Below are 16,622 nucleotides of genomic sequence, written 5' to 3' on the forward strand. Positions count from 1 at the left end.
CAAATCAATACTTACATATTATAATAATGATTTAAAAGTTGAAATTACACATGAATCTTTATCGACATAACAAATATCTCATTTCATTGAACTAAAGAGCCTGAATTTCAAGTAAAATTTTTTTGACCAGTCAAACACATTAATTTACGAATATATATATATAACAGAGTCTTAAATTAATTAAACCTTTAAATAAAATTCATCTTTGATTTAGAGCATAATCTTAAACTAAAATGAATTAAAACCTATAAATTAAAACGAAATAATTTTGTGTAGTCTAGTGGCCAATATAGAATACATCATAACTTGAGTGTCCAAAGATCCAATTACAACTTACAAGGCATATATCCATTTTGTTATCCACATTACCAAAAACACAATCTTCACCATTCACACACACAAACAAACACACAATTTGCAGAGTGGAGAAGCCCTTCTAAAGAAGATGGCCAGTGTCACAACAACATGGAGCATGTCATCTCTAAAAGCATCACTTCCTTCAATTACCTCTTCAAGTCCTTCAACTTCTGTCCGTTGTTCATTTCGACCCACAACTTTCACACCCACTAAATCCAACAACTCAAAACCTCTGTTTGGGTCTTTTCTTGGTTTAGCCCCACTTAACCCACTTTCCAATCTTACTTCTTCAGGTAAAAGTTCTGAACTTTTTGTGTTTTTGTGTGTTTATATGTTGACAGATGTGTGTTTCTTTGATACCCATTTTGTTATTTGTGATGAAATTTGTAGAAAGTAATGTAATTTGGGGTTTCTATGTGAAAGGGTTTAAAGGGTGTTTGGCTTTCGGTCTAGTTATATAGCTTTATCCAAGAGGGTGTTTGGGTGTATTTCAAGTATGTATAGCTTATTATGTTTTTTTGAAAGCCGAAATGCAGTTTGTAGTGTTTGGCTATTAGGTGCATTTTTAGCTTATTTTAAGAGGAGAACCCACTTATGTTTAAGCCCGGCGAATCCTTCTTATCTTGCGAACACCTACAAGTATGAATTCCCAAACATCCTTAAAATGAAATAAGCATAATTGAGTATCGAAAAAGCTATGGCTTGATAGCTTATTTGTGCTAAATTAAGTTGTTTTTTTTTTGATGCATTGTGAAGGTGCTTATTTAGTGGAGCTAATTTAGTTCATAGGCTGATAAGCTAATACTTGCAGGCTGTTTCAATTAAGCTAACCCGTACACCGCCCTTTGAAGTTCATTTCTAAATTCTAATATCAAACTATGCGAGATGAAAAAAAAAAGTTATTCATGAATGTAAACACATATTTGGTTTGAGAGTTGAGAAAATGCGCCTGACAAAATATGAATTCAGTGGATTGAAAAGTATCATCAGTTTACTCATGATGACAGTATTTGACAATATGTCAATATGTATTTTAATTTTGAAATATACGGAAAGAAGAATTGTTGGAAACTCATAGGATGAAGGGAGTATGACATATGGGTCTCTGGCTGTTTGCCCTTGACAATCATTTTAAAACTAAGTATATAAGTGTATAACATATGGGTCCATTACTGTAGCAGACTAGCAGTTCACCGTCTTCCATTTCATTTCCGATTCTCACTGAAAGAATGAAACATGCTATGGCATGTAACTGTGCCCACCCATTACTCTATTGCACACTTTCTGTTGCTTCTTATTGACAAAATACATGCTTTGTGTAGGCTTGCCTATATTACAGTTGGCAATTTAGAACCAATTTACTTGTGTATGGGTCGATGTGGATTGTGTTTTATCTCAAAAAGGTCAAATTATAAATTATAGCTAAAAGTTGTACTGGCTGGACAGGTTGAAGTCGCTTAAAGTCTATTTTGTTGAATACAAACTATTTAATCATTTTATCCAAAGATTTAAATGGATTCCTTGGGAACTCTCATAGGATGAAGGGAGTATGTAACATATGGGTCTGTGTCTGTTTGCCGTTGACAATCATTGTAGAACTTTAAGTATAACATATGGGTCCATAACCGTAGCAGACTAGAAGTTCACCGTCTTCCATTTTGTTTTTAATTTTCGCTGAAAGCATGAACATGCTATGGCATGCAACTGTGTCCGCCCATTACTCTACTGCACAGTTTCTTGTAGCTTCTTAATGACAAAATGCATGCTTTGTGTTGCCTTGCCGACATTACAGGTGGCAATTACTTGTGTGTGGGTTGATATGGGTTGTGTTTTATCTCAAAAAGGTCAAATTATAAATTTTTGCTAAAAGGTGTAATGGTTGGACAGGTTCAAGTCTCTTAAAGTCTATATTGTTGAATACAAACTATTAAATCTTTATTCTGAGGTTTAAATGATTAATGTAATAAAGATTGAATATTGGTTATAATAAATAACGGCATTAAATATAACTTCAGAAAAATGTTCCGAGTCAATCTGGACCAGCTAGTTATGCCCCCCCCCCCCCCCCCCCCCCCCCCCCCCCCCTTAAAAAGACCTATCTCAAACCAATTTCCTTTTAACTTGTGTAAAGCTGCCCTGTTCCCACTTAGCTTGCCATATTTTCTCTTTGTTCTTATTATAATACTGTTAATTTCTATCAGGGAACCTTGCTGAGCATAACTTCATCAATATCAGCAATGGCGGCCGTGTATCTGCTATGAGACACGGAAGGCGAGTCCCGAAGCTCAATCGCCCACCTGACCAGCGGAAAGCACTCCTTCGTGGCCTAACCACTCAGCTTTTGAAGCATGGGCGGATCAAGACCACCCGAGCAAGGGCGAGTGCTGTACGAAAGTATGTTGATAACATGATCACTTTGGCTAAAGAAGGTTCACTTCACAAGAGGCGACAAGCCCTGGGATTCATTTACGAGAAGCAGATTGTACATGCTTTGTTTGCCGAGGTCCCTGAAAGGTATGGCGAAAGAAATGGAGGCTACACTAGAATCATAAGAACTTTGCCAAGGAGGGGGGATAACGCCCCCATGGCGTACATTGAGCTCGTGTAGTTTGTATGTTTCATTTCTCTTATGTTTACCTTTTACTCATATACACTTCTTTTGAAACATTTTATTGGGTAACATAGTAATTTAATGTTAACTGTTGTTCACTTGTTCGGTTTGACCATTTATATTATAAGATGCAATATTAGGTCATCTTTGTTTCTTAATGGATGGGTTGAGAAGATCAAGAAAATGATACAAGAATTTTGAATTTGGAATGATGTGGAGATTTAAGTTATACGTATATGTTGGTTACACAACCATTTTAGCTAGCTGGATTTCAATTAAACTAAATAAACCAATTAGACAACTAAACGTTTTACATTTGTCTAGTCGTGTATTACACAGAGCAATAAACCAGTGTATATATTACTGTATTATATACGAGTATAATATAATATGGCTGAATTATACTTAATATAGAAGAGAACCTATTCTCCATCTATTTTTTCTATCAAAAATTTATGTAAATTTATCCTTGTAGTAATAATAATGGGAAAAATAACAGTACTAATCACGGTGTAAGCAGAAATAAAATGTTACTTGCTTGCCAAGCTTTCATATAACAGAATTAAGTACATTGTCCCGAAATTTACGTAACAAACTGTATGTATCGATATAGGATATACAACGGTTATATAATTAGTTGATAACTCAATTCAAATTTACAGTTTGTTTGTTTTTACATATATTGATATTACCTTCTCATCGACCCTAGCCTGCATGCACCCCAAATCAAATCTCCACATCATCATTCCAAATTCAAAATTCTTGAATCTTTTTTTCTTGATGATCTTTCAACCCATCCATCAAAATGCTTATCCATGTGAGTGGCAATGGCGGAACTATACGAATGCCCCTTTGCGTGAATAATACCGACACCATCGGTCAACTAAAGAGAAAGATTATTGATGTTCCAGTTGAACGTCAAATCTTATACCTTGATGATCAAGAACTTCTTGATCAACTCAGTACTGTTCAAGATTGCAAGATTAATCGATTCTCCAATATTTCTATTGAAATCGATGAAAGTCTTACATTGAGTGCAAGAACTACGGGTGACGAAGAAATCATCTCTGTTAATGATATGAAGGGTTCTGATTCGGTGATTGATCTTAAAAACAGACTCCAAGAACCCGCTCGCCTCAGTTCGAGTCGTATGGAGTTATATTTCGCCGGTAAATGTTTAAGAAACGAGGAAACGCTTTATGATTCACTGATCTCAAATGGGGTTCTGGTATATGTCTTGCCAATTCGTGTTGCACCAATCCCCGTGTGGGTTGATACGGCTGATGGATTTCAATACCCATTTAATATCAGCAGATTAGATACCATACAACTTTTTCAAGAAAAATTTGAACTTAATGAAGAGGATGTGATTCCTGTTGCGTTGCAACGTTACTTTTACAAAGGTGCAACCTGAGTCCACGATCCGCTTGATAAAACAGCCTCCGTTGAGTGATTATGCTGTGGTTAACGTGTATGATGTGCATACTAAAGAGACACACTGCTTGGAAGTTCTGCCGTCGGCGACTACAGTGAAGGAGTTCAAGAGAATGATTAAACGAGTGACAAATATATCTCCACGCCATCAGATTGTCTACATACCACCACCAACACGACTAGAAGACCCCGAGTCGGTTTTATCAGACTACGACGTTCATAATGCCACCACTGTTCATGAGGTGTTTCGTGGTATGAAGTTATTTGTCAGGAATGAAGAAGATGAGAATGCGTTTACGATAGCAGTTAAGGGAACAGATAGCATATTGAAAGTGAAAAGAAAAATCTATAAGCAACAAGGGATTCCAGTTGTACATCAGGTTTTAACCTTTTTAGGTGAGTGTCTTGAAGATCATCGTGATCTTAAGAGTTATAAGGTTCAATGGGGATTCACCTTAATGTTGAATTAAGGAAATATAGGGAGGGCCTGGCGTGGTGCTAGAAGTAAGTAGTAGTAGTTCAATTCTAAACAGTACATTAGTGTTGAGGAAATTAAATGATGATATTGGTTTTATGTGGGTGATCAATGATGCAATTAAGGAACTAATCATGCAACTGCAGGAAGTGGTATTTGGTTTGTCATTTGTGGTTTACTAAAACATTGGTGATATTGTTTTGAGATTAGTTACTCATAGTTAATAAGGTTGATTTTGGAAGATTAGTAGTTCTGATATATTGGAATTTGTTGAGTATTGTAATTGATTGATATATAGAATGGGTTTTTTTTTTGTCATTAATTGACCTCTTTTGTGAAAAAAAAATTCTTTTGATATTTGCAGTATTTTTTGTATCAGCTGATGATCATGATGATTTGTTTGTTAATTGCTCCTTTGTATGGAATTAGTATGTCATGTCTTACTCCAATTTGTATTGAAATCTTGGATTATACATGAACTTGAATTATTATAACCCATTCAAATTAAGTCAACGATTCTTGACTAGTCTCCAACCCAATTATATTTTCCTACCTGGCCCAGTGGCCCATTCTGATATATACATGCAAATTATCCATTTTGACTAGTCAAACCATTTTGATTTTATTTTTTGGAATTCCAATCATCCCAGAACTATCAGCAGTGCTATAGACTTACATGATTTTCTTCTGTTTTGGGTATTGTTGGTGCTCTTTTTGTTATTGAATAAGTGTGTAACTTTTTTTTGGTAAGATTTCGTAAATGGTTTTTTAGAAAAAACTCTTTAAGTATCTGGACTTATTCTTTCTGAACTGAAATGCTGCAGCATAGCTGGTAAGTAAGTATATGAACTACCCTCGAATAATGTTGGTGATTCTTTATATTGCAGTCTGTATTAGAGGCGTGGACATGCATAAGGTAAATGATTTTTGATTTGTGCTTTCTTATTCACTACCTAGAGAGCTAGTTAGGAATTGTGTCGATTCAGAAAAATATCCAAGGTTATTGAACAGGTTAATTTAGAAAAACTTTGCAATGGATATGGCCACATGGGAAGGTGATGTAACCGGTCAAAATCTGATATTTTGAACTCTACATTGTTCGGTTCGGGCAGGTGGGGTTAGGCTTTTACCTGTTGGGCGAACCCACATCATTTATTTTACGTAAAATTGTTTTCATGGTTCTTGTTTGTCATCTGTAAGATACCTGGAACACTTCAACTTGGCAATGTATGCAGTTATCGAGTTATGTGGAAACCAGTCATGTTGGTGCCAATTTTTAGATACTTATTCGGGTGACTTTTGACCAAGTTTAAGTTTAATCTTTCTATTAGTGCTAACTAGAATCGTTTGTGTTTCAAATTCTAATAGTTGCATGACAAATGGATTGATAGTGTACGTGCAATTTGAACTGACTACAGTTAAATTAGACTTACTGTTCTCGGTATGATGTGGTATTTGTATTTGTTTTTTCATTTAAAGTAATACTCGTATTTATTTATAATTAGTTATGTAACAAACTAACTATAACCGATTGAAAACAGAATAATGAATTTTTAGTGACTAAAGTTAAAGTCACTAAAGGATCTCTCCCGGTTTCTTTAGACCACCTTTTAGTGACTGAAATATTAATCTATTGTGACTGAAAATTTGAGTCAAAAACTTAAAATAGACCAAATAGGAAAGAAAGAAAACTGGTAATAGAAAAACCCTAATCCCAGTAACATAATTGAACACCTATCGACTCATTCTGTATAAATCTTATAATGCCGGCTTAATACCTTCTCTTAATCCCCACATGATTTAGGCAACCCGGGGATTGAACCCGCGTCTTCACATGTGCGCTTAGACTTTATTGGTCACGGGTACTTTAAAGGAATGGCAAAGTGATTGTTCCATACTTCCAGGAGCGACTCTTCTTTTCAGTCACTAAAGTCTTTTGTGTTATAGTGTGGTCTCCAATATATGATCCGCAAAAACTCTTTTTGTTAGTGTACTTTTATGCATTTTGTCTCTCCTTCCTCACATACCTACTGAAATGGCTTTTGGTTAATTTTATATATATATATATATATATAAAATGGCATAATTTTATTAAAGAAGAAGCCACTAGCGAGGTGCTAATATCCACAATATCACATTCACAAATCACTTTAGTCCATATTATCACAAATTCACAATATAGCTTACAACTACCAAGCATGCAAATGATGTCATTCATAAACTACTTTAAGCCATGATTTTAAGTGGATAATGTGAGTAGATCACCCGTGTGGCCGTGTTAAATCAACTTTGCATGACCGTGATATCAACCATTGTTAGCGAATAAGGCTCTAGTTAAGCATTTGTTAGTTGCATACATAGGTTAATGACATAAATATTGAATGCCACTATTAATCATGAAAGCGCCCAGATGGGTGAACAACTTTGAGAGAGCACCTTGAAGCTATTACCAACTCCTTCATAGTCTTAGCTTACAGTGGCTAACAGAGCATCACAAATAAATATGGTTACAACCCTCAAGTTTGTACAATGCTGATATAAAGCATCCAGTCTTTTGTAGCAGTACCAAATGCCTTCTCCCTCACCAAACCAGCCTGTCCAACAAAACAATAAAACCAAATTACAATAAAATGTGCCGAGTGTTAAATGAAAGGATTAAGTTACACAAAGACATTTATGAACGAGAGACATAAATTTAAATCATCTTTCCTAGATTTTCACTTTTTCAGGTGTCTGTCGGTTCCTGGAACATAGGAACAATTCTACCACCTGCCCACAACACATACAGCAGCGAAAAAGGGTATATAGCCACTACATTAACAACATATATAAACAAACAACATGTTGTCTTCAAAAGCTAAATGATAGACACAAATCAGTTGTTGTGGCGATAAGCTACAGTTCTACACCACCAACCCATCTGACAGCAGGCAAGTTTATGTGTATCAATAGATCATTTGCTTCGTCCCAGTAACACATCAATAACGTTGCCCCAACGTATGAAAGTTTAAAACACGCATCAGCCACCCCCCATACCAATATCCGCAAAATGATACTCAACATTATAGATGTCATGTTACCTTGCATTGCTGAACCATGTTGCTCTTTGCTTACTTAGGTTTGAAACTTTTAAACAGTATCAATGCCAACTTCATGCCTGCTCTCTTGCTTTGGGGGCTCAAACAGCCAAGTCAAGATGGCAATTTCCGCGCCATAAATTTGCTCTGGCATTTGTGGGTGACTCACATCTTTATCCGCAAGGATTCCATAGATAAGTTCAGTACGCTCCAGTTTATTTAATAGTTTTCCCTCCACCTTAATGAGGTCCAAGTTTACATCTTTCCTCTTGTGATCAGCAATGACCATGACTGCCTTTACGGCAATCTCAGCCAAGCAACGCTTGCGTCAATTAACACGGTGAGCAGACTTCAAATAGATAAAATAGAGTACAAGTAGAATAATACAGTATTTCAGTGACGCTGACTTCCAACTTACATTGTGGAAGATAAAGTAATCATGAAAGTTTGAACCAAAGGCTAAATATTTGTAGCACTGAAATCAAACTTATCTGCTATTATGGTCAACAACAATCCTGTAAGATATTTCAAATCTCTCTGCAGCTCGAATGGGATGGATTCCTCGTTCCAAAAGCTTCCCGGCTTGTTCTAAAAGCACTCCATAACAACTACACCAGTTCCATTCAATTCCCAGACTCATAGTCTTGACTCCGTTACAGTTCAACCAAAAGCTTCCCTATCTGATTGTCAACATCCATCTGCTCCATGATCATTGCAAGATCATTTGCTTCAAAATAAATAGTCAATTGTGAGAAAAACAAAAGAAAATGGTCAATTATTAAGCAAAATGATCGATATATAACTACACATAGTATTCTATTCCATGTAAAGCTAAGAAGATATATAATTTTCTTTGTAGTTTATATAATCAGTTTATGGACAAAACCTCATAAATTGCTTTACATAAATAAACAGATCATTCTGTAATACAGCTTTCCTAATCATACTTACCACATTAAGTATATATTTAAAATAATAAAAGACGTGTATATTTGGCCTTTTGGGTTAAGCAGATCCGGCCCGTTTTGACATGTCACCAAACCAACTAGCCCTACATCCTTCGCCGCCTCTAGGCAATTACGAAAAGTAAGTAACTGTGTATTCGATCATCCAAAACTAAGACGCAACCATTACGAGTGACTTGACAATATTTAGTGAAAAAACTAATTCTGGAACATGTTCTAATAACTTCTATAGTGAAAAAACCACACATGATGATGTTTAGTTTTAAGTGCTCAAAGGTGACTTGATGAAACAAACCAAACAATAGTCGGGAAAAGTAAGAAACATAACGAGATTATCAATTTTCAACACATAAATGTACTGTAGATATGTGCGCTACAGAAATATTTCATCCGATTATCTCTCCTCATAGCATTGTATACAGCTTGAACCTAGAAAGCATGGGTGTCGTGATGTAGTCATCAAGATGAAGTACCACATCTCTCCGTAGTAAAAACAACTATCAAAAAAGGTAAATTTTCAATTTTGAGATTAATGATAGCATGCCTTGGCTAATCACTAATGTAATACACTAATTGAGAAACGTGAAGTTTCATTTTCTCTATTGTAACAGATCTTAATATCTTATTATCACTATCAGTTATCACCACCTTAATCCAATATACATCAATCTCCTCCTCCTTTCTCGAGTACACACGGATCCATTTTTTTTTTATTTATTAAACCTTTTTCCTTTTAGTAAGCAATTACAAGAGCAGGTGTGAAAGGGAGGTTTGGAGTTTGATTATTCGGTTCATAGTTGACAACATTCCATAATAATAAGGTATTCAGTGCTAAGTTTGGCTTACCCACAGCAACTATTACTATTTTCCAAGTTTGTAACCACATCAATTTGATTACCAATAGAACACCAAATTTCTTGACAGATTTTGAGGATTTTATTGAATTTCTAAAGACTGAATCCAGATAGTGAAGTTCAATGATTAGATAGAGAAATACCTGCTCACTAGAAACGACTTGAATGGGTCCAATGTTCACAAAGACATACTTCCCACCAGATGATATTTTTTGCTTCACCTGGGCCTGCTGCAACTCATAAAAGTCCGGTCAGGTCCAAACAAAATATTGCCTAAATCAAGTGAACTTGAATTCAGTTACAACATATATTGTAACCAATTAAGTTTTAGTTGTTCAAAAGAGATGTAGAAAAATCAGAACTGTAAACCACATTCACTTTGGAAAGTCAATGTGAAGGTGTTTGGATGTGCTTTTAAATGCGATCTATTTTGGATACTTGGATAAAAGTAATTATATCATACCACCTATGAGTAGCATTGTAAAGGGAACTATCTAAGAAAACAAATTGCACAGTTGAAGTGCAACCTGACAACAACGATACCCAATGCTGCCGGTGGCAGGGTATTATGGGGGAGGTGAGATGTACCGTTAATGTGTATAACAATAAATTAAAGGAAGTTGGAGTGAAATTTATGCCCGAAGGCACCACCTCACATGTGTTTTTACCCATGCAACTGCAAAGCATGAAAGCGCTATGAATCATGAAAGCGGCCAGAGGGTTGAACAACTTGCTTATAAGGTTTAGATGATAATAGTCCTCTTGTTGATTTGATAGGAACTGCAAGAACATAGTTTGATAATCTTTGGTCCATTTTTTGATGACAGATTGCTGTGATTCGAAACAAATGAACACAATTCACATACTGAGAGCCGGAGGGATCAATATATACGCTTGAATATGCATAAAGAAGTGTTTCTTATGCCAAAGCCCAAACACTATAAATTAAAATCAAAGCCTTTCTGATGTTGCTTATTTTTCACAAAATTAGAATTCTATAATAAGATACAATATAAAAGAGACAGTAAACAGTTTGATTAGCTACGTCTAGTACCTCCATAACAACATCAGAAACCTTTCGTATCCCAAAGGCAAACACAATCTCTCTGAAACGGTATGGTAAACAAAAACCACAATGTGCAGAACAAAGGCTGTAGCTACTAACACCAGTACGCTGTACAGAACAAAGGCTGCAAATTAAAGTATGTCCATAATGTGCAACACAAAAAATCCAACATTGCACATTTTAATTTAGATACAAAGAAGGTTGTTACCTGGTGCTGTAGCAAGATCCCACACTTCTGCCACCTGTCCAATTGCGTGTTCCGGGGGAGCATCTAAGACCAACAACGCATAGCATAGAGCACAACCAAAAACTTCAAAGATATGTAATTTTTCACGTAAACTGAAGAGCTAGTACCGCGTGGCAATATAGCATAATAATGTTTGACCATCATGTAAAGCGAATAATATTTGGTAATAAATTCTGATTTCGTACATGCCTGATTATAATGCTGAGTGCACCAAGTGGAGTGACCAGGATAGTTGGTGCAAATGCATAGGCTGCAAAGTTTGCAACCCCTCCAATAACCACTGTAGAAACAGAGTGGCAGTTACAATGCCATGCTTAAACTACGAATATAATTTCAAGTAATTTATGGGAGTATTTGGATTGATGGTTTAGAAATGGATTGATGTGAAAGTGTCAGGTCTGAGGGCATTGGTTTACAACTAAAAATGGTGTCCACAAAACCGTATACTCCGTACCCACCACAGGGGTATGTTTAGTGATTCTTTCAAGGACTCTGTTCTAGCCTTCTTCCTCCCTTACAAAATGCTTCATACAATCGTCTCTCATCACGTATGCCCACTTTTTTCACAGTCAAACGGAACGATTTGAGGTTTGCTCTTCCACATACACTTCACATGTGTGACTTACCGACTTCTTTACTTCTTTGCAAGTTACACTCTTGATTTCGGAAATATCATAGATAATGGAACCTATCAGCACTAATGCACACCGTACCTTATTTGGTGACATAGGGAAATTGTTATGATGCATGATTCCGTCATAATGATCAATTTATGCGTTTCTCCAACTTTTTGATGTGTATCAAAGTAAATAAGTAGATAATACTTACAATTCGAGAAATAAGCAGTCTCCTCTCTTGTGATTTGAGAGACAGGGATCTCCAAGAAGTTCTAAGACTCCATTCAATTCAACCATAATAAAAGTTACAACCCTATTGTTTTAAAGATCTTGTATATAGATAACAAAGGCCTTAATAGATGACAAAGGCCTTAATCACGACTAGACATGCATTGTTTATTGATTAAAAAATCAAAAGACAATTAGGGCAAAGGTATAACAAGGCTTAAAAAAGGAGAGTAAAAACACTAAGGAGTTCAATTTACATGATATATTTTAAAGACCATGTAATCGATTTGTATTACATGAAATCAAGAGAAATGGACAGTTGATAGCCTCGCCTTCCAAGGCACCATCAAAATAGTCTTTAAGCATATCAAGCAACTATAATTCCATAAGTTTTTATGTGTTTTTACACGGACTGTTATCCTTCTTATTTGCGCTAAATCTTACAAAGTCACTGGCTTTCTTAGTTACCATAAAACCGTGCATCTTTAACCAAGATGAGGCTTTTGTAGTTTACGAGTAACACGAGTATATCATGTATAAAAAAATAGGTTGAAAACGAACCAAGAACTCAACATAAAAATAAAAAAATCCTTATGATTCAACAAAAAACAAGACAAACTAAAAAAGAGATAAATGATTGGCTGCAGTTTAGTAGTAGTTTTCTAACAAGTCAAGAGTACCCAATATGACAATCAAAAAAAGGGGATAAAGCAATGTACTAATGTGAAAAACAATAATTAATTCAAACCAGCTTCACGCAAAGCAACTTCATAATCTTCAGTATTTCTCCAAAAGGGCAACTGCACAGAAGAGAGTTATGATTATAATTATTATTTATCACTATTCGTAGTATATAATTATGATGATGTTACTATAAACGCTATTGGTAGTATCATAATCTTGTAAAACAAATAACACATACTGAATAGAAGATTTATATTTACCCTAGTAACGCCCTGGCCGTTCAAAGCTCTCTCAATTCTTCTCAAAATTTTGTCGTCGTCTGTATCGGTACACAGTAAGTTGAACACAGCACCTAGTTCATTATCAAGTATAAGTATTTGTAAGTATTGAAAACATGCTCAAAAAAAAAAGGCTGTATTTCAGAGAATGTTGTTACTTACCATTGGGGCAGCATGAGTAAAAGCGCTGCAGATATACGTTTGTGTCTATCTCAGAAGAATCCCGTTTCAACGGCAGAAAGTGATTAATTACCAAATTAACCTCGGAATGATCAAAGCCAGTAGCATAAGCATCAGTTGTAATTAGGAACCGAGTATCCTTTCTATTGAATGAGTCTTGTATCTTTTGTCTCTCCTGTTGAGTAAGGTCAGCATGGATAGTTGCTGCTTCTTCGATGTCAGGGCGCTTTAATGCCTTATACAACAAGCAACCGATTTCCTTTGTGCTGACATATATGATCACCTGCTGCAACGCCTCGCTCACCTGCGCTATTATTTTGTTCAGGGTAACCTTGATCTTGGAAAATTCATTAGGTAAAATCACCATATAATGCTTCACGCCATCTGCTTGTTCCATCTCTTTCCACAAATCCCACGGTATATTAATAAATTTATCTAAATATAAATTAATATACTAGTAAATCACAACTTGGACTAATCTTAATAGATATTGCAGATTTTTTAAACTTATTGCATTTTTGGTCCCTTTGCACGTTTGACAAAATAAAAAGTATAAATTCTGATTATTATTTGAGTTATGTCGTTGTGCACAATTGCACATGAGGAACCACCGACTGTGACCATTGTCTCAAATATTAAAGATGATGATATCTATATAAATATTAAAATAATAATTATCCTAGCATTTTGAAGCCTTTTACAATTTAAAGCTATTTTTAAAAATTGCCACATAGATCTTTATCCTATGTGGCATCTCTATATTTTTTTACAATATATAAATCTACAAAATTATATTATCTAAAACTATTAAATTAAATAAAAATAAATCTATAGCATTTTAAAGTCTTCTACAATTTAAAGTTATTTTTAAAAATTGCCACATAGGTCTTTATCTTATGTGGCATCTCTATATTTTTTTACAATATATAAATCTACAAAATTATATTATCTAAAACTATTAAATTAAATAAAAATCAAATCTAAATATAAACAAAATCTTACAAAAATAAAAGTAAAAAATCACATTCTATATCATAATAGAAACCGTATGAATTTAAAATCTATTTTTAAAATTGGAAAATATTTGGTTTTCAAATTATTTATTTCTTAATTTTACTATCTAATATAACCAATATTATATATCACATTGTAATATAGTTTTTCATCCTTTTCGTGGTGGTGTTTTTACGTTTTATAAAAACTATTATTAATTACTAGGTGAATTCAACATAATTTGAATCATAGGTTTGTTCTTTGTAATCTAATTATAATTTGAATTTGGTTTCTAACTATATCTAATTAAAGCTTTTCAACTTTTATGAATTTTGTTATTTGATGAAGTAAGTTTTATGAAACTATTTTCTTTGAAAGAGTGTGATGAAATTCTAATAAGTCACATATCACTTTGCAAAAAATAAAAGATCGTTATGATTTTACATTATATTTACATTTTAACTTCATTTTATGTTCATTAGTATTGCATGAAGTATAATAAGTGATAGTTAATATGAATATTTGATAACGTATGTTTTTATATAAATGCAAAGATTTTCATAAATAATAAGAGTTATATTTTGAATTTATCTATTTCAATAAATGTAAAAATTTTCATTTAATGATAATATAGATTTATATGTACATGCCTAAATAATGGTAACTGTATCGGCGGCCGGGGCCGGTGCTCCGCCTTCTATCTGGGTTCCGCTCTTATAATGTATAGTTGTTAAAAGTTATTATAAATATTCATATAATTACTAAAACAACATTTTTAAATAACCGCACCTCGTGCGGGTAAAAGACCTAGTATGACATAAACGTCTAGTAATGTAAGAGTATATATGCTATTAGTGACTTCTTCAAAAAATCATAATACACATATTAGGAAATGACATAATTAGCCCTCTTATTAAAAAAAAGTGAAAAATAAAGCCACTTAACCCAGCTACCTTATCTTGTATGACCATTCCATCAGACCATCATTAATCGTCATCATTCATTCCCCCACATTTTTCTTTCTCGTTTTTTTCTTTTTCTTTTTTACTTTTCCATCTATCTATGAAGCAACAAACAATTAAATCAAATGAGAAGTCACCCCTATCTTTATGGCCCTACGGGTGGTGGTTGTAAGCGGGCTATGGATGTGAGCAACTATGGTGCGATAGTGGTTGTGAACGACGATGGTGCGGCAGTGGTTGAGAGCGACGGAGGTTGATTGGTCGGAGATTGGCATGTTGAAATCACACTGTTGATGTGTACAGGTTCCTCCTTTTTACTTTATGGTTATTTCTTGGTGTGTTTAAGTTGGAATCACATAGCTGTTTATTTGGACAATAGTGGTTATCTGTGATGGCGGTGGTGGCAGAGAAAGGTTGGGCGGAGGTTAACTGGAAGTTGAAGTGGTTAATAGAGATGAAGGGTATGATATTTGTTGGGAGAATATGGTCTTTTCTTTATTCAAAATTTGATGGAATTAAAATCCATCACACCCACCTAAAAAATCAGATTCATACAAAGGATAGAATGTTTCCATTCCAAATAAATTGAATTCCTTTTTATTTTAGCAACCAAACAAGCAGATGGAATGGAATCTGATTCCAATTCCGCCAAATTCCTTCAAAATCCGCGAAACAAATGCGCCCTTAGAGCTTAAGGGAATCCATCAGGGTTTAAATTTCACCTACATTTGTAGGAATGGATTATTTGAGAGGGGGTTTGAGAGTCATGATTTTCATCTCAGACATACGTTGAATATTGTCTAATTAGATGTCACTGTGGTGTCTTGAATGGTAATTGCTAACTCGCTGCTAAAAAAAATGATATACAAACCTTAATGGAAGTGCTTAACGTAATTGCACAAATGGTAAGACTAAGCTTTAAGACAATAATGATTGTAAAACAGTTTAAGAGGTATTAACACAAATAAAAGATTAGATTCTAGCTGTGATCGACTAAGTGTCCTTATCTTGTAAGTTTTACTTTTCTGATTTTGTCTCAAGCTTTCTCAAAGTTAAAATGTACGACTATCCTTTGAACGATTAAAATCTAAAAAGTTTTAACACTTAAGCTGTCCTTATCCTTAAATGTTTTTGTTTAGCTTTTGGACACTTTGTTTAGGGACTAGCAAAACTTAAGAAAGGTGGGGGTATGAAGAGTAATTTGTTTTAATTTTCTTCCCCATGTCTTTTGGGTGTTTATAATGTCAATATGACTTGAAATGAGTGAACTTTTGGTACTTAATGTAATGAAATGTTCTTGCAGGTTCACATAGCGTGCAATTGAGGGTAGACACCAAAACAACTCAACTAAGATGCCACAAGACATTACAAAACACAAGACGAAGAAGCGGAATCAAAACGTGAATGTAACACCCCAAGATTTTTAAGATAAATAAATTAACCTTTTTTTGTAGTTTTAACATTAAAATAATTTCTCAGTATTTAATTTGGAGTTATGAGGTTAACTTAGTTGGAACTTTAGTGGATAACGGGTATAATACCCATCAAAATTTAAAAGAGGGCGTGGCACATAAGGGATGTGCCAGCCATTTTC

The 16,622-nt window shown here is 34.5% G+C and overlaps 2 protein-coding genes, 1 long non-coding RNA gene and 1 pseudogene across 3 annotated transcripts; 2 read left to right on the top strand and 2 right to left on the bottom strand.

Annotated features, from left to right (window-relative positions):
• The first annotated feature begins 358 nt into the window (after positions 1-358).
• On the top strand, positions 359-3,066 carry LOC122606947 (50S ribosomal protein L17, chloroplastic). The gene is made up of 2 exons (XM_043779848.1): positions 359-650; positions 2,559-3,066. Exons 1-2 carry the CDS (start codon positions 446-448, stop codon positions 2,963-2,965), a joined length of 612 nt encoding a protein of 203 aa, XP_043635783.1. The 5' UTR covers positions 359-445; the 3' UTR covers positions 2,966-3,066.
• Positions 3,067-3,812: 746 nt separating this feature from the next.
• On the top strand, positions 3,813-5,059 carry LOC122609333. Its single transcript, XM_043782383.1, has 3 exons — positions 3,813-4,371; positions 4,460-4,782; positions 4,883-5,059. Exons 1-3 carry the CDS (start codon positions 3,813-3,815, stop codon positions 5,057-5,059), a joined length of 1,059 nt encoding a protein of 352 aa, XP_043638318.1.
• A 2,284-nt stretch (positions 5,060-7,343) lies between these two features.
• Positions 7,344-8,673, bottom strand: LOC122609334 (annotated as a pseudogene).
• A 3,933-nt stretch (positions 8,674-12,606) lies between these two features.
• LOC122606610 lies at positions 12,607-13,118 on the bottom strand. The gene is made up of 3 exons (XR_006324959.1): positions 13,056-13,118; positions 12,876-12,967; positions 12,607-12,731 (listed from the first exon to the last, which is right to left on the bottom strand). It is a non-coding gene; the product is annotated as an uncharacterized LOC122606610 (long non-coding RNA).
• Positions 13,119-16,622: the final 3,504 nt, after the last annotated feature.

The sequence above is a fragment of the Erigeron canadensis genome, chromosome 7 (assembly GCF_010389155.1).
Source record: "Erigeron canadensis isolate Cc75 chromosome 7, C_canadensis_v1, whole genome shotgun sequence".
Taxonomy (NCBI): Eukaryota; Viridiplantae; Streptophyta; class Magnoliopsida; order Asterales; family Asteraceae; genus Erigeron; species Erigeron canadensis.

What these genes read in the sequence shown, in the direction of transcription:
- LOC122609333 (XM_043782383.1), top strand. Translation starts at nt 3,813, where the DNA reads ATGCCCCTTTGCGTGAATAATACCGACACCATCGGTCAACTAAAGAGA. An exon ending in GCAACGTTACTTTTACAAAG is followed by an intron (nt 4,372 to 4,459) that starts GTGCAACCTGAG and finishes TGCATACTAAAG; the next exon opens with AGACACACTGCTTGGAAGTT. An exon ending in GGATTCCAGTTGTACATCAG is followed by an intron (nt 4,783 to 4,882) that starts GTTTTAACCTTT and finishes AAGGAAATATAG; the next exon opens with GGAGGGCCTGGCGTGGTGCT.
- LOC122606947 (XM_043779848.1), top strand. Translation starts at nt 446, where the DNA reads ATGGCCAGTGTCACAACAACATGGAGCATGTCATCTCTAAAAGCATCA. An exon ending in TTCCAATCTTACTTCTTCAG is followed by an intron (nt 651 to 2,558) that starts GTAAAAGTTCTG and finishes AATTTCTATCAG; the next exon opens with GGAACCTTGCTGAGCATAAC.